General features: G+C 43.1%; 1 protein-coding gene across 1 annotated transcript in view; it reads right to left on the minus strand.

Moving 5' to 3' along the window:
* Positions 1 to 20,242: 20,242 nt before the first annotated feature.
* The window catches only part of ADCY1 (adenylate cyclase 1), a 225,285-nt gene continuing 221,029 nt past the window's right edge, over positions 20,243 to 24,498 (minus strand). The window contains exons 19-20 of the mRNA XM_081881792.1: positions 22,670 to 22,794; positions 20,243 to 20,968 (exon numbers count right to left, since the gene is read on the minus strand). Coding sequence (XP_081737918.1) covers positions 20,630 to 20,968; positions 22,670 to 22,794 — 464 coding nt within the window. The 3' untranslated portion in view covers positions 20,243 to 20,629. The remainder of the gene's footprint in view (positions 20,969 to 22,669; positions 22,795 to 24,498) is intronic.

Raw genomic sequence — 24,498 nt, forward strand, 5'->3', positions numbered from 1 at the left:
AGTGTGGTGTAGTGGTTAAGAGTGGTAGTCTCGTAATCTGGTGAACCAGGTTTGCGTCTCGGCTCCTCCACCTGCAGCTGCTGGGTGACCTTGGGCTAGTCACACTTCTTTGAAGTCTCTCAGCCTCATTCACCTCACAGAGTGTTTGTTGTGGGGGAGGAAGGGAAAGGAGAATGTTAGCCGCTTTGAGACACCTTCGGGTAGTGATAAAGTGGGATATCAAATCCAAACTCTTCTAGATCACAGGATCAGTGGTCAGGGATGATGGGAGTTGTAGGCCAAAAACATGTGGGGACCCAAGTTGAAGAAAGGCACAAACAGGGGCTGGATGAAGTTTTATTGAATGAAAATGTAGGGGGCTGGTTTTATCACAGGCATTTCCTTGGCAGTCACAAATTCTTTTGCATCCCCTTCCTCAACTCATGACCCCTTGTTAACTTTTTCTCTCTTGTTTTTGAGAAACCCATGCGGGGTCTTAGTAGTCACAGCATCCTTTTATAAGTGCACACAAACCAACTGTTGAGTTATCTGTTACCTTTCCTGGTAACAGTGTCAAGCTCAGGTCTTCTTTTTTCCTCTTTTTGAAGATGGGGAAAACATTTGTGCTCCTCCAGTCCGCAGAGACCTCACCTGTTCTCCAAGAATTCACAAAGATTATACACAGAGGTTCTGAGATTACACCTGCAAGTTCCTTTAGTAGCCTTGGATGCAGCTCATTTGGCCCTGGAGATTTGAATTCATTAAAAGTAGCGAGATCTTCCCTTACCACCTATTTTCCTAGCTTGGACTGGAGCTCCCTCTTTCCATCATTTATTCTGTTATCATCATTTATTCTGTTATCAGCATTGCTTTCCTTTTGGGTGAAGACAGAGGCAAAGTAGGTGTTGAGTAGTTCTGCCTTCCTTTTGTTCCCCAATAGCAGCTCTGTCTTTTCCATGCAGAGGACCAAACACTGGCTTGTTCTTCCTCTTGCTTTGAACATAGTTCAAGAAACCTTTATTATTATTATTATTATTAATCTCTCTTGCAAGCCTGAGCTCATTCTGGGCTTTAACCTGCTTGACCTTCCCCCTATCATTTGTGAAGCAAAGCATTATGCACCATCATAGTTAAGCTTCCTCCATCATACCATGTCATGATGCCTGCAGGGACTGTTTGCTGACCTGTAAACCCCCCCCCCATGTAATTTATTTATTAAATATAAACTACTATTCACCAAATATCAGAGTGGTTTACAATAACCATACAATAAAAAACATATTAAAAAGTTGAAATCAGAAATCAGCTAAGTATTGTAGAAAGATATATTCTTCATTGCGCATATAAGTCTCTTGGAGTGGACTCCTTCGGGAAGTTGTGGACTCTGCTTCCTTGGAGGCTTTCAAGTAGAGGTTGGGTGGCTGTCTGTCATGGAGGCTTTAGCTGAGATTCCTGCATTGCAGGGGGTTGGAATGGATGATCGTTGGGGCCCCTTCCAACTCTGCAGTTCTATGATTCCATGAATAGAAAAGTTTTCAGTAAATGTTGAACAGTTTAAAAGTGTTTAAAAGTTGGAATAGCTGAATCTCTATTGGCCAGGTATTCCACCATACTGGGCCAGTGACATTTAAAGGCTTGGTTTCCTGTTGTCAGCTGAACCTCACCAACTTGGGGAATGACCATTAATGTTTCTGCAGTTGGTCTCTGTGAATGAGCTGGGATATAAGTGTTCAGGGGGTCCAACTTTGGATCCAAGTTGTTCAGGGCTTTGTAAATTAATACAAGGACCTTGCCTCTGGCTCCATGGTAGATGGGCTGCCAGGGCAAATGCTTTAACAAACAGTGTCCCATATAGTCAACCAGATGCACCCATCAGCAAACTGGATACCACATTCTGCATCAGCTGGAGTTTCTGAACCAGGTCCAAGGGCAGCCCCGCACAGAGTGCATTGCAGTAGTCCATCCTCAAGGTTAACAATGCATGGACTACAGTGGTCAGACTATCCCTGTCCAAGAATGATGGTAGCTGAGTCATTCCAGGAGGGCACCATGCCAACGGTATTAAAATCCACTGAGAGATGGAGGAGAAGTAAATGGATTGACATTGGTGACCTGCAGCTCTTTTCTCAGGGATGGCAAGAGCAGCATCAAACCAGAAAAGGGAAAGTGCTGTAAGATTCTCATATTATTTTGCATCTGAACATTGTGTTCCCACCAAGGGCAGCAAGGTGAAACGTTGACCCACAGGCTTCAGAAATGGCTGCTGTTATCTGGATGGAACTGGCGTGCTATGCTTTGGATTTGGCCCACAGATAGTCAAGTGTACATAATGTTCTCTATTATTCAGTCAGAACACTTTCATAATCATACCAATGTGCTTGACCTTCCGTTGTGCTATTCCGTTGTGCTTCCACACCACTGTTGGTGAGGCCTCCCCATTCTGAATAAATCACCTGGGGATATGAACCTCTTGCAAATCAGGCTGCTGCCAGAAGGACCTCATACAAGAGCAAACGAAAGAGTGTGATATTGTACCATTGATGCCATTCATGGGGGCAGTGAGGCAGAAATAAGCTGTTTCAAAGTAGCTGAGCAACAGCAGCATGCAATCTAAATCCCCCCCCCCCAATTGCAACTTTGAAAATGTGAAAAGTAGAGATGTGAAGGAGAATCGACTGTGGCATCTAATTCAGTTAAGGTTAGCATTACCTGGACTTTCCATTGAGGACATCCACTCAGCAGATTTTGTTTTCATTTTGGGACTCATTCATCAGGCCTTAAGACAGAAATCACCTCATTAGACTGGGTATGCTGTGATGATTCAGAGGACACCTGATGGAAAGGCCTGGGGGGAAACTGGGGGGAAACCAGGTTTTTCTGTTTTTCCCCAAAGCCGTTTTTTTTGGTGTTGTTTTTTAAAAAAAATATGGAAAAAAGTGTGTGGAATATTCAAACTATATTAAACTGTGTTTTTTTCTCTTCATTTTTTTCCAGAAAAAAATGGCATTGGGGAAAAACTGGAAAAACCTGGGTTTTCCAACTTTTCCGTTTCCCCCCAGGCCTTCCCCAAAAGCAAACACTTCTTGGCAAATCAAGTTTTGCTATAGAGAATGAGTCCAGGAATTCCCTGTGGAAGACTGAAGCCATTTGTGCCATTTCTGCTGGTGAGAAAGCCCTCTGATGCTCCGAAGACCTTCTCCCTGGCACAAAGGTAGTAATGACACAATTGAAAACCATTTGGTTTGTAGTGAGGTAAGAGATGCAGATGTTCTGTTGCCATTATCAAAAGATTAGTATGCCTGTGTCAACCAGACCTTGTTGAAGGGGCTAAACAACAGTGTTTCTCCAGTGTGACTTTGGGCCATTTGGACTGTAGTGAGACCCCAGCGAAATTGCAGAATATTTCTAGAGCAATTTTCCCTCTTTCACTAAAGTCAAAAACTACCAAGAATAGGAGGTGGTTGGATTTTGTGCACACCAAGCAACAGTTAAGATTTACTTAATAACAGACAAGATTTACTCTATTCAAGTTCTGCAACAACAGAGTGCTATTTTGGGCTGCAGGCTCAACAGGGTTAGCAAGCACAATGTTGATAAAATAAACTTCAGCCATATTTATTCAAGCAATTTGTTTCCTTTATTAATTAAATTCCAGAAATGATAATTGTGCAAACACTCAGTATAAAAGTTGCAGTAAGAAATGTACATTCACAAATTTAACATTTCAATCCACTCACTTCTCCCCTCCCCCCAACATAAAAATAGGGCAAGTATTCCATTGCTCTTCTCAACTCAACATTCCTGAAAAAGACTGGAAGATACTCTACAATATTTTATATACATAAAAAGAGACCCGTATTATTTATGTTACCCAGTGTTAAGTTACTGTAATACTGAAAAGAATATAATATACATTTGTTGTGGCAGTCCCTTTCTCTACGTCCACATTAGACATGACATGCAGTTGTATATACTGTATTTCCCCCTCATTGATTAAAAAAAGCTGTTGGGGGGTGCACATTTAAGTGGAAAAAGTGACATTGAGGAAAGATTTCAGCAGCGTTTCACTTACTCCAAACCTCTGCTTAACTCTTGGAAGATGCTTTTCATTGCTGAAAAAAATATATACAAGTCACTGTGTCGCAATTAGTATAGGCCTGAAGCAGTGAGGGTTTTGCTTTTTGTTTTGCTTTGTTTTTAAATCTATTAAGATATTTGTAACATAATGGACCAGATTCTCAGCACATCAAAATAAATGACAATCGTCATCCATTGAATTTAGAGGGAATTAGACCACAGGAACTAAACCTGATTTATCAAGATCAGTAATGCTGAATTAGCATGATTGCATGAAACAAGTTCTTAATGGTCCAATTCACACATAACATGAAACTGAGCCATGGCTAAATGTGAATGCATGAGCATGGAGGGACTTGCAGTAAAACCCATGGCCACTGCATTCCTCCTCCAAACCTGCTGCCGCCACGCTGCCTGGTTCAGCAAACTATTTCATCCAAACCGGGGCCTGTGGTTTGTCTCCCTTGGCAAGCCAGGAACAAAACTTCGTTGCAGATTGTGGTATGTTCAGTGGCGTAGCGTGGGGGGTGCAGGGGGGGCCGGGCGCAACATCTGGGGTTAGGGCAAATCCACGGGTTAGGGGGCGCAAATCCACGGGTTAGGGGGCGCAAATTACTTGCCTTGCCCCGGGTGCTGACAACCCACGCTACGCCACTGGGTTATGTTTGGAGAGTAGAAAACCATGAGCCTGGATTCAGGCATAACACTGCGGCTGCACACTGTACCTATAAAGCACACTCAGAGAGATTCCTTCCCTCAAAGAATCCTGAGCACTCCTGTTTGTTAAGAGTTGCTGGAAACTGCAACTCTCTGAGGGGTAAACTACAGTGCCCAGAATTCTTTGAGGGAAAGAATGTGTTTTGAATATGCTTTGATGTGTCCACAGCCCTAAGCCATGGCTTGGCTCTGCATGGTGCAGCAGGAGCAGGACTGCGGAAGGTGCACATGGGACAAAGCTTTCACTGAGGGCACCAGAAGTCACTCAGGTATAGCCATGGTTTGCTTTATAGGCGAATGAGCCAGTTGTCCCTCCGACTTCTCAGTAAGACCAAATTCAGCAAGACCATCTTGGTTTAGTCAGCATGGATTTCTGAAAAATAAGTCATGTCAGACTAACCTGATCTCGTTTTTTGACAGAATTACAACCCTGGTAGATGAAGGGAACGCAGTGGATGTAGCCTACCTTGATTTCAGCAAGGCATTTGACAAGGTGCCCCATGATATTCTTGTAAAGAAGCTGGTAAAATGCGGACTTGACTATGCTACCACTCAGTGGATTTGTAACTGGCTGACTGACCGAACCCAAAGGGTGCTCATCAATGGTTCCTCTTCATGCTGGAGAAGAGTGACTAGTGGGGTACCACAGGGTTCTGTCTTGGGCCCGGTCTTATTCAACATCTTTATCAACGACTTGGATGATGGACTCAAGGGCATCCTGATCAAATTTGCAGATGACACCAAACTGGGAGGGGTGGCTAACACCCCAGAGGACCGGATCACACTTCAAAACGACCTTGACAGATTAGAGAACTGGGCCAAAACAAACAAGATGAATTTTAACAGGGAGAAATGTAAAGTATTGCACTTGGGCAAAAAAAATGAGAGGCACAAATACAAGATGGGTGACACGTAGCAAAAGGAAGAACAAAGAAACAGTGGGGTCACTCAGAGGAGAAGATGGTGAAATGCAAACAGGGGACACAGAAAGGGCTGAACTCCTCAATGCCTTCTTTGCCTCAGTCTTCTCCGATAAAGAAAACAATGCCCGACCTGAAGAATTTGGAGCAAATGATTCAGCAGAGGAAACACAGCCCAGAATAACTAAGGAGATAGTACAAGAATACTTGGCTAGTTTAGATGTATTCAAGTCTCCAGGGCCAGATGAACTGCATCCAAGAGTATTAAAAGAACTGGCAGATGTGATCTCAGAACCACTGGCAGTCATCTCTGAGAATTCCTGGAGAACAGGCGAAGTCCCGGCAGACTGGAGGAGGGCAAATGTTGTCCCTATTTTCAAAAAGGGGGAAAGAGAGGACCCAAATAATTACCGCCCAGTCAGTCTGACATTAATACCAGGGAAGATTCTGGAGCAGATCATTAAGCAAACAGTCTGTGAGCACCTAGAAAGGAATACTGTGATCACCAATAGTCAGCATGGATTTCTGAAAAATAAGTCATGTCAGCCTGGGAGGGGTGGCTAACACCCCAGAGGACAGGATCACACTTCAAAACGACCTTGACAGATTAGAGAACTGGGCCAAAACAAACAAGATGAATTTTAATAGGGAGAAATGTAAAGTATTGCACTTGAGCAAAAAAATGAGAGGCACAAATACAAGATGGGTGACACCTGGCTTGAAAGCAGTACATGTGAAAAGGATCTAGGAGTCTTGGTTGACCACAAACTTGACATGAGCCAACAGTGTGACGCGGCAGCTAAAAAAGCCAATGCAATTCTGGGCTGCATCAATAGGAGTATTGCATCTAGATCAAGGGAAGTAATAGTGCCACTGTATTCTGCTCTGGTCAGACCTCACCTGGAGTACTGTGTCCAGTTCTGGGCACCACAGTTCAAGGACACTGACAAACTGGAACGTGTCCAGAGGAGGGCAACCAAAATGGTCAAAGGCCTGGAAACGATGTCTTATGAGGCACGGCTAAGGGAGCTGGGCATGTTTAGCCTGGAGAAGAGGAGGTTAAGGGGTGATATGATAGCCATGTTCAAATATATAAAAGGATGTCACATAGAGGAGGGAGAAAGGTTGTTTTCTGCTGCTCCAGAGAAGCGGACACGGAGCAATGGTTCCAAACTACAAGAAAAAAGATTCCACCTAAACATTAGAAAGAACTTCCTGACAGTAAGAGCTGTTCGACAGTGGAATTTGCTGCCAAGGAGTGTGGTGGAGTCTCCTTCTTTGGAGGTCTTTAAGCAGAGGCTTGACAACCATATGTCAGGAGTGCTCTGATGGTGTTTCCTGCTTGGCAGGGGGTTGGACTCGATGGCCCTTGTGGTCTCTTCCAACTCTATGATTCTATGATTCTATGATTCTATTACACCTGGCTTGAGAGCAGTACATGTGAAAAGGATCTAGGAGTCTTGGTTGACCACAAACTTGACATGAGCCAACAGTGTAACGCGGCAGCTAAAAAAGCCAATGCAATTCTGGGCTGCATCAATAGGAGTATAGCATCTAGATCAAGGGAAGTAATAGTGCCACTGTATTCTGCTCTGGTCAGACCTCACCTGGAGTACTGTGTCCAGTTCTGGGCACCACAGTTCAAGAAGGACACTGACAAACTGGAACGTGTCCAGAGGAGGGCAACCAAAATGGTCAAAGGCCTGGAAACGATGCCTTATGAGGAACGGCTAAGGGAGCTGGGCATGTTTAGCCTGGAGAAGAGGAGGTTAAGGGGTGATATGATAGCCATGTTCAAATATATAAAAGGATGTCACATAGAGGAGGGAGAAAGGTTGTTTTCTGCTGCTCCAGAGAAGCGGACACGGAGCAACGGTTCCAAACTACAAGAAAGAAGATTCCACCTAAACATTAGGAAGAACTTCCTGACAGTAAGAGCTGTTTGACAGTGGAATTTGCTGCCAAGGAGTGTGGTGGAGTCTCCTTCTTTGGAGGTCTTTAAGCAGAGGCTTGACAACCATATGTCAGGAGTGCTCTGATGGTGTTTCCTGCTTGGCAGGGGGTTGGACTCGATGGCCCTTGTGGTCTCTTCCAACTCTATGATTCTATGATTCTATGATTCTATTCTATGATTCTATATCCTCAGCAGAATCAACGGCTCATCCATGCTTCCACTTGTCCCACTGCTCCCCCCTTGGGAGAAACCCACTCCTTCTGCAGAATCAGAACAAACATCACTCAGTGTTTCTGCAGATTGATGTTTGTTCAGTTCAGCGGTAAACAGAGGATTTTCTCAGGGAAAGTGGCGGGTCAAACAGAAAGCTGTGCTTTCTAGGCAGGGGGCAGGCAGAAGTGGGGAGAAGCCCCAAGTGGTAAAACTTTGCCTGAATCGAGCCACTCGGGCAGTGGAGGGAGGGGGCAACCTGCATGTTTGAAATCTCCCACATCTAAAATGAACAAACATCACTTAACATACAAAAATAAGCCTCTAGGAAGCAGGAGAAGGATTTCCTCTCCTTGACATGCTACCTTTGATGTGCAGGTAGGGATGCCCCCCCCCCCCATGCAGGAGCATCCACACCTGGCAGATCCTTAGCTGCAAGCTGAAGTGACACCTCCAAGACAGGTTTGCTGGCTGGTTCTGTAACATAAACTGCCTCTCAACTTAACCGGATGCTCACTGCTTTCATGCAGACACATCCTTCCAGCTGCCCTAGGAATGTCAATCTGGCAAATATGTTCTACAAATCAAAGTAAGTCTTCAAAATGATGCCATTATTTCTCTCAGAAATCTAAAGGTGCTTGTGCAGAGGCTGGCTACGTCCTGTGCACATGACTTGGACATTTCAAGTGCCCCTGGAGCCATGTCAGCAGTGACCAAACACCCTGCTCTGCGGGGACAAGGATTTCTGAGCAAGGATGGGTTGCTACAGAATATCATAGAAGCAGAGCTGCACCCAGAGGTACTTAGCCGATGGATATTTGGAGCCTGGGTTTGCACAGGATCGACCCCTTCCACTCTTGAACAAGAGGATCCTGGGTGTAACTGCGGGAAACTATAATTCCTATCTCTGCTACGTCACGAACTGTAATATTTGATTGGAGTGTAACCGTCCATTGCAGGCAATGGACAAGCAGAAATGAAATGGTCACCAAGTAGCAGAGTAACACAATCAGGATTATTTCTTGAACCTGCTTTATGTTTTCACACATGAGGCTTAAATTGCCTCAGAGCTGTAACACCAGTTGCTAATGCCTCGTTGAGAAGCCTGTTGATAAATGACCATTTTGTCTGGTGTAGGTTTTATATGCACATTACAAACCCCATTGAAACAAGCGCCCCTTTAAGCTTTGTGCGTGAAAATATTGACAGTGAGCAGCTTATAGCTGTTTAGGAAATCCTCCAGTTCAAGTTTTATTGTTCTCCTAAGCTCTAGTTTGTGGGTCTATAGAAAGAATATTTTGTGTCAGCCTGAAGGCTTTTTATAGTGCCTTCTAATGAGCTTAAGATCTGGAGCTCAATTCTTTCAAGTTTATAATTATGGAATTTTAATTTCTTGATACCTTGAATGCACACAGTCAACTCTCTGTATGTTTATGTGTTATTTAAATGCACGTATGGATTTCTAATAGCATAGATGCAACCACCTGCAATTCACATGCCCTTCAAGTTCCTCATTTCTTACTACTATCTTAAGAGTTTTGTAAAAACTAATTGGGGGAGGGGGGGTATGAGAAGATGCCCTTGATTTCCACCTGGACAGACAGGCTGGGATTCCTCTCAGTGGCTCAGTCAGGTTGGTTTAGACCTGGGATTAGACAGCCTTATTGATGTTGGGGGGTGGGGACAACTTTAGACCCATTAGCCCCTAGGAGTTGGATCCTGTGGTTGTGAAACACACAACTGACCTTTCTTTTCTATGCACCTCCATTCCATACTTCACAGTGGCTCCTGCATTCCTGATATGCTGGAGCAAAAATATAAAAAAGATCAATCCTGTTGAAGAAATACTCTGAGCACGAGCAATTCCTGATTTTAAAAACTCATTTAGATCATAGCACCAACCTGACTACTGGAGTAAAACAGAGTTATAAGCACATTTGCTGGGGAAGAACTAATTATTAGTTTTAACTACATTGATTTTAATTATTCTGTATTTTATAACTGATGTTTTTAAATGCTGCAAGCTGCTTGAATCCTGAAAAAACAGAAGTACTGTTTTGGGGGGACAGGGAGCGGGTGGTTGTGGAGAACCCCCTGGTTCTGAGGGTGGGTAGACAGAAAAGATAGAGGCAGGGTGGGGTGGGGAATCCACAAAAAAGAAGACAAAGATGGAAAAATTAAATGTTGTCAGAATGGTTCAGACTGAGAGAGCAGAGAAGTGGCAATGTTAGAATATCCTTGTGTGAGCTTGGGAAAGCTTTTAATCGTTGCTCTGTCACTATAGGTTGGTATGTTCTGATGGCCCTAACATGTGCGTTTATGTATATTCACATTTATACAAGAAAAAGAAAATCATATGTTATATAACCATTCTGCAAGGGAACAGATTTAGCTAAATTTTTAGACTCCCATTATAGTAAGTTTTGCAAATTCACACTCTCTGGCTGTTATGCCTTTGGGTATTAAAAAGGCTTTCCACTTGCATTCTGTTCTGGTCACATTATATTACTGACATCCTAATACATTTGATATTCCATACTAGATTCAGATATTCAGATACTACCATTTTAATAAATTGGGCCTGCTTTGCTGTTTCTTTTTGCATTTTTCAAACAAAAGAAGCAAACAAAATAAGCAAGTTGTGTAATAAAACTTAAAATTTAAGGAAATAATAACCATCACCACAATTAACGGCATATTTGCATATGTATATCATACTTCTGAGTGTCCAAACCCTCCTTGTAAGAAAATGAATTACAACTTTTGAATATCAAAATTTGTTCATCAGTCCATCCTGCTATCATATTATCATTGCACAGGCGTAATTGACATTAGGAGGAACCTCAAGAGCAATAATTGAAAGTGTTGTTTCTGGTTTAACTGGAAGTTCTTGGGACTATAGCATGCCTACTTGAAAGCATATCTTACTGAGACATACATGTTCAGAAGCGCGACTGAGACTGCAGTCCTGAAGTTTGTTTAGAAAACTCACAGAAAGCAAAGCAAAGCAAAGCAAAGCAAAGCAAAGCAAAGCAAAGCAAAGCAAAGCAAAGCAAAGCAAAGAAAAGCAAAGAAAAGAAAAGAAAAGAAAAGAAAAGAAAAGGCAAAATGAAAATCTGGTACTATTTTTAAACCCCACAGTTCAGTCCAGCACTTTATTTTTGGTACCACAGTTCATTTTGGAACCATATGAATCAAAGAAATAAGGCATTGACTCAAAACTATATTCAGCAATCTATAACAACCGAAAACCATTTCTTCATATATTTTGTGTCGCGGATACAAACAACTAGTAACAACTATTACCACTGACAGAAGCATTTGGGTAACTTGAATGGAGCTATTTCTCCCCCTCCCCGTTTTCTTCAAGGCAGTTCCGCCTGCTTGCAGCCTGATGGAACTAAGGCCTGGACCTTCCTCCCTCAAGGTCCTTCTTGCAGGACCTGCAAATGCCTTTGAGGGCAAACTCATCTTTCCATGGGGGGGGGGAGCCCATAGCTTAGTGGTAGAGTCCATGCATTGCATGCAGAGGCTACCAGGTGCAACCCTTGACATATCCAGGCAAATGTAGGTAGCAGAGCTGGGGGGAATCTGAGGCTGCTGCCAAACATTGAAGTGAATGACCTGACCTGCTGTGCAGGTCAGCTTCAATTGTTCAAAAATTCCTAGCTAGAAGGGCCAAGGGAGCAGCACAAGAAAAGACTCCTGCTTGAGAACTTGGGGGAATTGCTGCCAATGAGAATATTTGGGATAGAGAAAACAGTGGTCTCCGTCTAAGCCTTCACCCACACGTCCTCTCGTCCCACTGCTTCTCACCCCAAAGCAAACCGCTCTTTAGCACTCAAGTGGAGCAAAATGGCAATTTGGGTCCCCATCTCACCAACTGCCATTTGTTCTGATCTATCCCTCAAGAGCAGGTTTTCCTTGGGAAAGGAGCAGGTCACGCTCAAAACCCTCGAACCCAGGCTTTCTAGGCACAGCACCAGCGGAAGTGTGGGCAGACCCCAAAGCAGCTTCATGTCTACAGAGACAATTGTGTGCTCTGACATTTGGGGATTTCCCAAAATCAAACATTTACTTATACTGTCAAGTCAAACAAGATAACAATCAGTACTGAATGAATTGGTAGAATATATATACATATACATACACACACACACACACACACACACATGCGCGCACGCGCACACAAAACAGTATATGGAGTTTAGTTTATTGCTTCTAATAAACAAAGGTAGCATAGATGTTGAGAGCACATTTTATATATTGTATACTGTAGACAGAGCAACACTGAGGTTGGCAGAACATTGCAGGTGAAGGTTTCCTTGTGGTGTTGCTTTGTAATTTTACAACCTTGTGGTGTTTGCTTTGCAGTATACACATGCAACTAGTAGTGCCTTAGAAACAATGTGTTAAACTGATATGTCAAAAACATATAGAAAGATACTTACTCTTTCACATTTTTTTAAAAAAAACTGAAGTCAGGCATGAGTGGCATGCAGTAAGTAGATTGCAGAAGAGAAGCAAAAGGGTTTATAATCTTCATGCACATGTAAAACCTCTGTTTACAAAAAAAATTAGCATCTGTTAAACGTGTGCCTTTTTAAAGACTCGTAGTGTACATGCAACAAACCTGTCATAGCTAAAAGTATTTACAAAATTTCATACATCCTTTAAATAAAATAATAATTAATAAGACTACATGAAAGGCCAATATGTAATAGTGTACAAGATTAAAAATAAATAAGGCGTTATAATACAGTTTTATTTTAAATTTAAAAAGTTACTTGCCACTACAATATAAAACTGTAACTTGAAAGAATATTTATGGCTAAATAGTCCTCTGGTTAGGACTGGAAATGAAAAAGAATTTGGATTCCTAATGCTGGGTTAATGTTTTAAGGCTGGTTCAGATGAGACTCTTAAGAGCACAGAGAACATGTACAGTGAGAAACTGGAGCTGCTCCTGCCCTGCCCCGGCTGAGTGGGCTTATTGCCTCTGGGTGGGGCGGATGTCTGGGCATTGGAGGCAACATTTGCACAGGGCCTCCCAGGCATGAAATCCCAGACCCATAAACCCTAAATGTGCAGCTCTGAACACAAATAAGTCCACTGAACAATTACCGCACATGGGGTCTTGTGCCCCTAGGCTAGGGGTAGGAGATGCTTCCCAGGTGCCAGGACACACTCTGAGGCTGCCAGTCACTAGAGCCATGTTTTCCTTTGCCCATGTGGTTAGAAATCTAATCACGCACGTGGCTTTGTGGGTGCAAATGATCAGTGATCAGCAACACCTGCAATGCCTTTGCCCGGAAATCAAACCACCCCTGCAAGGGATGGGGATCAGCTTATTGCACAGAAGGAGGGTGTGGCTTGGGTGAGATTAAGACCCCGCTGGGCCCAACTAGTCCCACAAACAGGAGCTTCCCCACTGCTCCCCTACACCAATGCAGTTCAGGGACCTGTGTCATTCAAACTTTGGGTCCATAGGGTTGGAAGGGACCCCGAGGGTCATCTAGTCCAACCCCCTGCAATGCAGGAATCTCAACTAAAGTATCCATGACAGATGGCCATGCAACCTCTGCTTAAAAACCTCCAAGAACCTCCACAACCTATCACCTCCTAGTCTTCTCTCCCAAACTCCTTCAACTGTTCCTCATAAGGCTTGGTTTCCAGACCCCTAATCATCTTTGTTGCCTTCTGCACACGTTCCAGTTTGTCAAAGTCCACCTTAAATTGTGGTGCCCAGAACTGGACACAGGACTCCAGTTGGGGTCTCACCAAGGTAGAAAAAAGTGGTACTTCACTTGATCTGGACAGATCCCTTATTTTGATTTGGTTACCATTTTATGTGAATAGAGATCCAGTTTTGCTCTGAGTGCAAGGCAATGGAAGTTTTCCCTCCAGGCCTTTCTTTTTTGGGTGTGTGTCCTGTTCACATTCTATTTGATTCTGTGATGTGAACATTACGTCCAAAGATTAGATGCCATTGGACTTGGAGGCAGTGCAGAAACATCCCGTGGAGGCATTGCACACTCCATTTCACATGCATTTTATACCCTTAGAGTCTTGCTCAAATTGGTACATACACTAACTAAAGTCAAGCAACTGAATGAGTGACAGCAATTACTCATTTGTTGAGTCTTTGTAGAGTCACAACCATGGATTGTAGAGTCACAACCATGCAACTGCTAGGATACCATTTTAAGCAGCCAAGGCTTCCCCAAAACAATTAGGGGAACTGTAGTTTGCTAAGGGTGCTGGGAGTTGGTATGAGACCCCTATTCCATGCTCCCCAAGAGCTACAATTTCTTTCCTGAAGAGGGATTGTTAAAGCACACTGGGAATTGTAACTTGGCAGAGGGGTGGGGTCCTAAGAACTTTCAGCTCCATAATGAACTGCAGCTCCCAGGATATTTTGGGGGAAGCCATGACTGTTTAAAGGGGCACTATAGTGCTTTAAATGCAGGGTGTGCTGGGGGCCTTAATTCACCTACAGTGGTACCTTGGTTCTCAAACACCTTGGTTTCCAAACGCCGAAAACCCAGAAGTGTTTCGGTTTTTGAAAGTTTTTCAGAAGCTGAACGTCCGATGCGGCTGTCAGCTATTGTTTTCGGGGCACCTGCACCAATCAGAAGCTGCGCCTTGGTTTTCAAACATTTCGGAAGTTAAACGGACTTCCACAATGGATTAAGTTTGGCACTTTTGTTTTTGCTATTTATTTTGCTTTTTTGTTTTTGAGGCTTTTTCGGTTAATTTGTTTTTGTGACTGTGTGAAACCCAGTTCAGCTATTGATTGATTGATTGATTGATTGATTGTGTGACTGCAGAAATGGATAAAAGCCCCCCATCCAAACAATGACTATCATCAGTGCAGGTAAGAAAAAAATTAATTTTTATTTTTATCATCTACAATACTGTCTTAATTATTTTATAGTGCAGTGCATTGATTATTGCTTTAATTTATGGATTAATGGTCTTGTTAGATAGTAAAATTCATGTTAAAAATTTTTAGGGGTTGTTTTTAAAAGTCTGGAACGGATTAATCCATTTTGCATTACTTTCTATGGGAAAGTGTGCCTTGGTTTTGGAATGCTTCAGTTTTGGAACGGACTTCCGGAACATATTAAGTTTGAGAACCAAGGTACCACTGTACTTAGGACCAATTCACATGAACAGGGCTCTATTTATGTGGTGGCAGAATAAGAGTGTATAACACACACACACATGCGCGCGCACACACAAACACACACACACACCCAAACAAACCCCACACGAATAAGGATGCTGGGCATTATGTAATTATACACTTGGGTTATGTTTTACACATTTTATTGGCTCTTGTGGGAGACCTGGTTTGTCATATCAGTCTTTTGCTCTTTATAGTATATGCTTAGATGTATAGATCCCATTTGTTTACCATTAATTTGGAATAGCCTAGAGCTAAACAACAATAAGGATTGATTACCTAATAGGTATGAAGTAATGTGCAACATGAGTGCTTAAGCCTAGGTGCAATCTGTGCTATTAACAGGTGGCAAGATGGAAGCGATGCACAAAGGGAGCCAACATGTGGATCAGCTCAGAGGAGGCTCCCCATACCCGTTGGGGCAGGGAGGCACACCCCCTCCTCCATTACATGCCCAAGATCTTTGAGGAACTCACGTGTGAGCCTGGCCCCTGAGAAGGATGGCATGGCACACACCATAGGCTTTTTAAATAACACTGTTATTTTCTCACATTATTTCCTCATCTGTATTGTCAAGGCAGAAGATGTGAACCCAAACCTGCCTTTAATGCATACAGTCACCATTCAAATGTAAGACAAACAGCAGATTTTGGAATTCATTGGAATCAAAACTTAATCCTCAATATCCCCAGCACTGAAATTATTTTCTTTTTTAATGTGTGGCTGATTCAAATGTTGAAATATTTGCAAGTACTTAACTAATAATAGAATTCAATGTCTGTTCCTAATCTCCAAGATAAGAATAAAAAAAGTTACCACAGGAACATTTGCAATTAGTTTCCCCAAAGACCTCCAATAAAAGGCTTTTAATTATTACAAATACCTTATTAACAGAAAAATTGTGCAACTCATGTGAAATATTGTGCTTGCTATTGACGGACCCCTAATAAATAGCTTGCCAAATGACAGTATTTTAAAATAATAATAATAATAATAATAATAATAATAATAATAATAATAATTTATTATTTATACCCCGCCCATCTGGCTGGGCCTCCCCAGCCACTCTGGGTGGCTTCCAAAAGAAAACAGCTGCTCATACGATTCCATATCCAATGAAGGTGGCTGCTCTCATTATGAATCTATTTGATCTTACTTCATGAAAATGGGAATCACATCCATGCGCTGTAGGAAAGAGCCAGGTCTTTTATGAGGCGTTACAAGCTTTCTCTTAGGACATGGACTGGAGAAGCACACACACAAAGTTATCTTTTCAATTAGAAATGAGCCAAATGGTGGAAGCAAACATTTTCATGCCACCTTGCGAGGAAGCTTTTGGCTCATGGGCCAGTCTTGACCCATTAAGGGTGCATGGGTGGGTGTCAATTTCCCCCCTCAGGGCCTCTAAAAAATTAAGCCATGCCCACCTGCCAATCACTTGGATGTCACTTGGATGGGGGCTGCAATGACAACTGATGAGTGTGGGGGGTGGGGCTTGATTCTGTGTCAGCTGCGAGCACAACTTTCCCAGCTGGGAACTGATACATGTAGTCAAAGCAGCAGGATTTAACCACTGGTGATTAACTGGTTACATCCTGCTCAGTTCTCCTGCTGGGACCAGGTACATGCTGCCAATGCCCAGTGTGGGCTTGTTCAAAATCCCTTTTGCAAAGAGCCTCATGCTGCTCTTTAAACCTCTAGTTTTCAGAGGTTCCATGGGGAGCTGTTTGCAAAAGGGCTTTCAAACAGGCCAGTGCTGCTCTTTGGACCTCCAACAACTGGAGGTAGGGTCTCCTCACCAGAAAAGGTACCCCACCACTAGGCCAGTGCCATTCAGTAGTTTGACTGGGCTTATTTGTATCTGGGTGGAGTCTGGTGATGCTGTTTTGATCTTGTTGAGAAGAGGCAACCAAGTTATTGTCTAGCTTCCTGGCTGGTATGTTTTCTATGCCATCCATGACATGTGCCCAAAGCCAAGTTTCAAACCCACAAATTCCTAACAAAACAAAAAGTATTGGTATAGTTCCCTGCACCAGAATTCTTCACCTTTAATAATTCTGCATCATGCCCTGAACTGGGGGCGGGGGGGGGGGGGGAGAGAGAACCGGGACCACATCTTCCTGCTTTCATCGAGTTATAAATCTCCAAATGGAGGAAGAAATAGTACAAGTAAGTTCACCATTTATGTAGTGAAGAAGGAAGTCAGCAATGCTCTAAATTCTTTACCTTTGCTGGATAGGGACCATAAACACAACAATGAGAGTGTTATGAGCAAGTCATGTTCATTTCATCCCCATGGGGAATGTCACTGCTTTGCTGTGACTGGAACACATGAATGCCCCACCTACGTGAAAGTAGTGGAAGACTCGCCACAACAACATTTCCTACCCCTTGCTGGACTTCATGCTCTGTTTGAGGGACTGAGCAACACCACCTCCTGCACATCCTAGGGAGCTCATATCCAGAGAGAGAGCCATGTTCTACTGGTTCTCAACCACTATATGAATTCCATCCTCTTAAGAACATCTTGGCTGGGAGGCTTCTAGCATTGGTGTGTAAAGACATATACTGTATAGACAGGGTCTGTCTTCTGTTGCCTGTGATCTGCAGTGTCTTGGCTGCTCTGAATTACTATCCTCTTCCCCTGCACTATCAATGCAAAATTCTACACTTCCCCCATAAACCCCCCCCCCATTTTTGACCCAAGGGGGAATTTTTTTTTCCAAACTGGGGAGAAAATGAAACATTGGAGGGGGGAATTAACCTTTTTTGAAGCGAAAATGTTTGCTCCCCCAAATCCACCATATAAGTTTTAAATCATGTCAGAGGTGTGATATTGGCTCAATGGAACTAAGACTTTATTTGACAACAGATGTTCCTATTAACCCCCTGGTAAAAGTTGTCATGTCCTAGATTCCGGATGTGGAACATAGAGTTTTCCAGATGTTGCTGGACTCCCCTGAGCCAGCCTAGTCAATGGCCAGCGACGAGGTCAGTTGCAGTTCACCAGCATCTGGGGGACCAGAGATTTACCCCCTTGTCTTAGAGCTTAATGAAACAGGTGTAAGTCTTTCTCTTGACCTAAAGCAGATTATAAATCCTATCCAATTGTTATCATAAGCCACTTCAGAAGCCTGTTTGTGCTAGCAATAGTGACGTATGCATTTTGAAATTAAGATGAACAAGATGATCACCACACTGAAATGACTGTTCTAAAAGTGGGCACAAGCTGTGGATTCACCAAGAACTTCTGGAAAAGCTCCAATGAAATGAATGGAAACCAGGCAAGAGAGCAGTTTGGTGGTGCCCCTAGACTATTTTGAGACACCAAATTATTGCACCAAGCTCTCCAACATCTTTTAGCAGCTTTAGATAGAATTCTACTGGTTTTAGCACACTGTTGCTTCCAACTTCCTGTGCATACAAGAAAGAACTCACTAAAAGTCAATTAAGAAAGCTTTCCAAAGGTTGTTTCATGTAGCTGTTCTTGAGATGTGCCAAACTACAACACGAGGCATTTCCTCACAGTAAGAAAAGAAAGTGGTAGTTGTTTCCAACCAGACTATAGTTCCTGTAAGTAATGCTGATGGGGATTAAGACAAATGCAGTTCAGGGGAGGAGGAAACATAAACAACAAACCTCTGGATATTCTCCTTGCCAGCTTGTCCGCTGGGGAAAACAGACTCTAGCAAGGGAAAGCTGGCTCAGGAGAAAGGGCACTGGGAAAGGTAAGGGTTGAGCCCCCTTCCCCTTGCTGTTTCCAAATCACTCTCTAGTCACACTTTAGCAGGGAAGCTGGTTCCTGGGCTCCCAGACCTTGCACTTCCTACTGGTATTTGATCTACTACAACCATCTTACTGAAGAGCAAGTGCCAAAACGGGCCAACCACGGGGGTGAGCTACAAAGGAGACCATTTGCTCTTGTGCAAATCCCACTCGTATTAATAGGGCTTCCCAGGTGAGCTGCATAGAATGGCATGAATTCATACTCATGAGATCAGAAAATGGGTAAAGTATGCATCCATGTGCAACACACAAACATACACAGCCCACCCTGTGGGCTGACATTTCCCTAAATAGGTCAAATTTGCAATGTTATTATGAAAAGATATTACTTCCATTCGAGACACCCAAATCAATATTGTGCAAAAAGATGTGCTGGTACATTATTGAGTCACCCTATGAAAATATCAGGTTAAACATCTGATCTAGATACAAATGAAGTCTCCACTCTAAGTTTGCCAGTGAGAATCTCCAGATGGCAGGTGAGAAGAACCCTTGCGCAGAAACAGAGTTCTGCAAAACTCTGGCATCAAACAATATGGAGAGATCCAAATGTTCCATTTCATGAATGGAACAAGTTCTGTTCATAAGCAGAATTCTCCTATTCAGTGGAACTGAATCACCTAAATGCATATGTTGGCAAATGCTTCTAATAAAAGACTATACAGACAAATGGCCAGCTGTTTGACCTGCTGGAAAGGCATAAATCCTACCTTAATACTCTCTTGGCATTCCTATGCCTGCCACTTTGCAGCATTTATCCAGAGGCAAGTTAGGCTTAGCCCAGAAATCACATGGAAGCTCCAATCACACAGACCACCTCTTAAGAGTGCAGCAGCTGCTTCTCTAGAGTGAGAATGAAGTCTTACAAAGCTAGATTCTGATTTATTACAATAGATTCCAGTGAATCGACCTGCAGCCTCATCAAAGACTCATTGTTAAATACTTGAAAAAACACATTTTTTTAAGAACTACATTTGTTTACCTGAGGACTTGCTACTTCCTATATTAAAGACATTGCCAAAAATTTCTTGTCCCCCCCCCCCAAATGTTGTGTGAAGGGACTCTGCACTGCTTCCTTAAACCTCAGATATGTCTCATTTGCCCTTACACACCCTCCCTCAAACATCAGCTACAGACATTTTAGAGGCAACCACATTGGATATGATTATAAGAGCATTCTCCCTCTTTGCCATTGCAGGACGTCAATTTTCTATAACTATAAACCTCTCCCATTTTTATATAAGAAATATATAAATATATATATAGATGTGTGAATTAGATACATGTATCTACACACATCACCCTTCTCTCTCAACTGTGTTGTGTCACTATTATTTCCAGCATTGCTTTTATAGTTTTCTGAATGAATACCGACAGTCACCAATGACAGGATTTGCCAAAAATTGACAATTTCTTTCTTTCTTTCTTTCTTTCTTTCTTTCTTTCTTTCTTTCTTTCTCTCTCTCTCTCTCTCTCTCTCTCTCTCTCTCTCTCACACACACACACACACACACAGCCAGTCTCACCATGACTTTTTCTGTTAATTCATTTACCCTTTAGATTTGCTGATAAAATTTTCCTTTTCTTCAGAAAATCAGCAGTAGACTTTTCTTAACAGAATTGCTAGCCCTTATTTGATCCACAAATTCATATACGGTGTTCCCAGGTTCTCTTTGGTTGGATTGTAGACATCTTAGTTGACACCAAATCCTGTAGTCTTCAGCTTCCTTGTGAAAATCCAGGTGACCTCTGCTCTCTGCGATCACTGCAATGGCCCAGCCAAAATCTTCATGGTTCTCATGCCTCTTTTATGGCTGGCACAGAGGGAAGATAGTGCAGCGTCAGATTGGTGTGGGTGGACGGGGCTTGAAGTGCCCCAGCAACGGCATTTGCTGAAAGGCTGGGAGATGAGGACATAGATGGGGAACTGGTGCCCAGTTTAGTCTGAATGTTTGCTCGCCCATAAGGGTACATTTTCCGCTCTAAGTTTAATGACCGCGTTAGCGAATTGCTTCCATTGACCTTTCCTTCTAGGAAATAGGTCAGCATTTCACCTTTGCCTTTGACACTGACTTTACCCCGACATACAAAGTCATAACTGCACCTCCTCAGTATCCTCTGGACTTCTTCTGTAACCTGTGAATAAAAGGAACAAAAATCATTTGTGACATATTAGACTACGCTGCACTGAACCTTTTGGCCCAGATTTTTTTTTTTTTTTTTTTGAGGTAGGAAGAAGGCCAACAAAGATTGGGGTGATTCTCTCTCTCTCTCTCTCTCTCTCTGTCTCTCTGTCTCTCTGTCTCTCTCTCTCGGGGGGGGGGGGCTTAACTTACTTTATGAAAGGTGACCAAGATGCTTCCCTCATCATTTTTACTTTAAATAAAAAGCTTTCCTATTGCTCCTAGCGATGGCAAGACACTCTCCTTCCTGGCTAATGATGCTGCAGGAGGATGTGCTTTTCCCAGAGGCATTCTTGGGCAAAGAAAGACGGCTGCCCACAGGGGAAAGAACGCCCTCACACCTTTGCTTTGGTGGTAATAGAGAATTATTTTATGCTCCTGCTAGCTGTAGTATAACAGAGCAAGCTGGTCAGTAAATCACACAGTTCAAAGCTGGAGTTAACTCGTTATTAGTGAAACATGATCTTCACAGACTTGACTATGTTTCAGGCATAATGAGCACAGCAGCTCATGCCCTGTAGGTCCTACTCCATGAAATCAGTGGCTGAGATGAAATGCCCACACCTCCCCACAGCCTCCTCCTATCCAGGGCTTCCTGCAAGCAATCAGAGACCGTGCCTGCATGCAGCCAGTCTTTGCTCCTCCCATTTCATCCCTCTCCTGGTTCTGTGAGTCAAGGGGAAGGGGAGCTTGTTGCAGCAGGGAATGGGAGACTCTTCACCAGCCTGACTCCTCTCTGCCTCTTGCCCTCCCTCCTTCCACTCTTCTGCTTCAGCTTTTGCCTCTGAGTCTGGGCTTCTCTCTGCCACAGACTCCTTCCGCTCACTAAACCCTGTTACCTCTTCAGCTTCTGCAACCTCCTCCTCCCAGGCTCTTCTCCCTCTGACCACTCACCGTTGTCCCACTACCAACCTCCTGGCTCTGAGCCTTCTTCCCTTGGGGGTTCTTCAGCCAGTTCCTCCCACCATGTCCAACCTGTCCAATGTCCAATTCATGTCCAACCTGTCCATGACAATATATTTTGTTTCTAATGGTTGCTTTTATTAATGCACTGTTCTCTGATATGCATTAAAAAAAGCATAACCAAGAAATGTAACCCTAGATGGGACTATGCATATTAGGGGGTGGAGCTGTGCAAAGAGGTGGCTTAATTCTGATGCCTTCAATCAGCTGGTGGAAAGAAGCCTGTTTAGTTCCAACCCAGCACTTGGGGACATTTTTGCAGTTAGGGCCAAAGCTGTCTTCCTCTCAAGAAGAGCTGGTGCCATTGTTCTAGTACAGTGGTACCTCTGGCTACGTACTTAATTCGTTCTGGAGGTCCGTTCTTAACCTGAAACTGTTCTTAACGACTTTAGCTAACGGGGCCTCCCGCTGCTGCTGCCGCGCCGTCGTCGTGCGATTTCTGTTCTCATCCTGAAGCAAAGTTCTTAACCCGAGGTATTATTTCTGGGTTAGCAGAGTCTGTAACCTGAAGCGTATGTAACCTGAAGCGTATGTAACCCGAGGTACCACTGTACAGATATATTTATCTGGCACATGCAGGAAGCCGTTCAAATGCAGTAGGTGGAACCTCACAAGTAGCCTGAATAGCAAGCCACTGTTTAACTCTTCCATATAGACTGATGTAGTTTTGAAGGATGATGAAAACACTCACCTGAATTTTACCTTGCACTCCAGTACTATCCATTCTACTGGCAACATTTACAGTGTTACCCCAGATATCATACTGCGGCCTTCTAGCACCAATGACCCCAGCCACTACAGGGCCCACGTTAATACCTGAAATGGGAACAGTGGCCATTCCTTTATTTAATGTTTGCTCCAATATCTATTTCATATATCTAAAAAGCATAGCAGATGCTAAACAGAATGTTCCTCATTTATACACTTCCCTTTCCTGCAGTTTTGGTTTTTTTAAAATAAGATGTGCTAAGGCTCAAGATTTCTTAGAAGATGAACCATCAGCCTGGAAGCTGAGCTACTTACTCCTATGTAGACAGAACCTTATTTGCTGGAGAGGGTAAATGAAATGGCACATGCTCACAGGCATTTTTCTTTGCTATTATTTCACACCTTCCAGGACCTTGGCCATAGATTCTGGGACAGACACAGACATCATTCTATGATCATTTGATACTGTAAATTACTATACATATTTTGATATGTACCACAAATCATTTATTCACACAATTAAGCTGTCACTTTGATAGCTAAAGGTGGAATCATAGCATTGTACAGTTGGAAGAGACCCTGAGAGTCCTCTAGTCTAACCCTCTTCAATCAGGAATCTCAACTGAAGCATCCATGACAGATGGCCACTCAACCTCTGCTTCAAAGCCTCCAAGGGAGGAGGGTCCACCACCTCTTGTGTGAGTCTGTTCCACTGTTTAACAGCCCTTACCATCAGAAAGTTCTTCCTGATGCTTTGTAAGAATCTCATTTCTTGTAACTTGTGAATGACAATTCATGTCACATTTATTGTTGTTGTTGTTATAATTATTATAATATAAATTTGTGTACTGCCCTTCTGAAGATCACAGGGCAGTTCACAACATAAAAAACCAAAATGGAAACACAAAACACATAATACATGACACAACCCCCGCATAGCAGACCAATAACCCCTTCCCACCAACACTTTTGAAATGTCATTGAATGCCCCTATTCTCCCACTTGGGAAGATCCTTCTGGTGTGTCCGCATGGGGGGCGGGCTGACCTCACTGCTGCCTCACCCCTCTCCCTGCTGGCCGATAAGCAGCAGAGCGAGGCCAGACCACGGCTTCTGCCCCATCTAGCAACTGTCTTTGCTGCGTTGGGGATCCCTTTGGGAATGGCATTGTCATGTGACTAACAGAAGGTGGTGGCAGCAGCAGAGGTAGGGAAATGACATGAGACCGGATTCAAGTCAGGTGCTTCTTTAATGAGAACCTAATATCTTAAAAAGCCAGGTCTTCAAAGCATTTAATAAGAGACCATCTAGGGAATTTGTTTATTGAAAATCAGTTCTGAACTGCTTAATGTTTTTAAGATGTCTCTAAGTGGATGCCCCTTTCTTTGCTGCTTGCGAGCTTCTCCCTATCTCTGGATCCTTGTCCCAGCCATGTGACTATGTCTGAAATTCCTGTTCTGAGAAGTGATTTTCTTCTAATTTTCCCTTCCTTGTTTCCAATTAAATTATCAGTAGCTTGTTTATTTTACAGATTTATAAACTCATTTGCAGCCAAAGCTGTTTCCCAGGTGTTTAGACATGCAGAAGAACATAGTTTAGATCATGCTGCTATAACACTTTAATATTATTTCAGAAGTTCTTCTGTTTGTACAAATCTGCCATGAATTCTGACATCAGCCCCAGCAACAGCAGCCATCTAGAATTGGGGCCCCTCCAGACATCATTTTTATTGCACATTCATTATGATTAATATGAAATCACTCTTTCAATACCATTTCCTCCTGTAAAGGTTTCAGGGTGGCCACACGGCTTT

Source organism: Podarcis erhardii, assembly GCF_964252035.2.
Source record: "Podarcis erhardii genome assembly, chromosome: 12".
NCBI classification, from domain to species: Eukaryota; Metazoa; Chordata; class Lepidosauria; order Squamata; family Lacertidae; genus Podarcis; species Podarcis erhardii.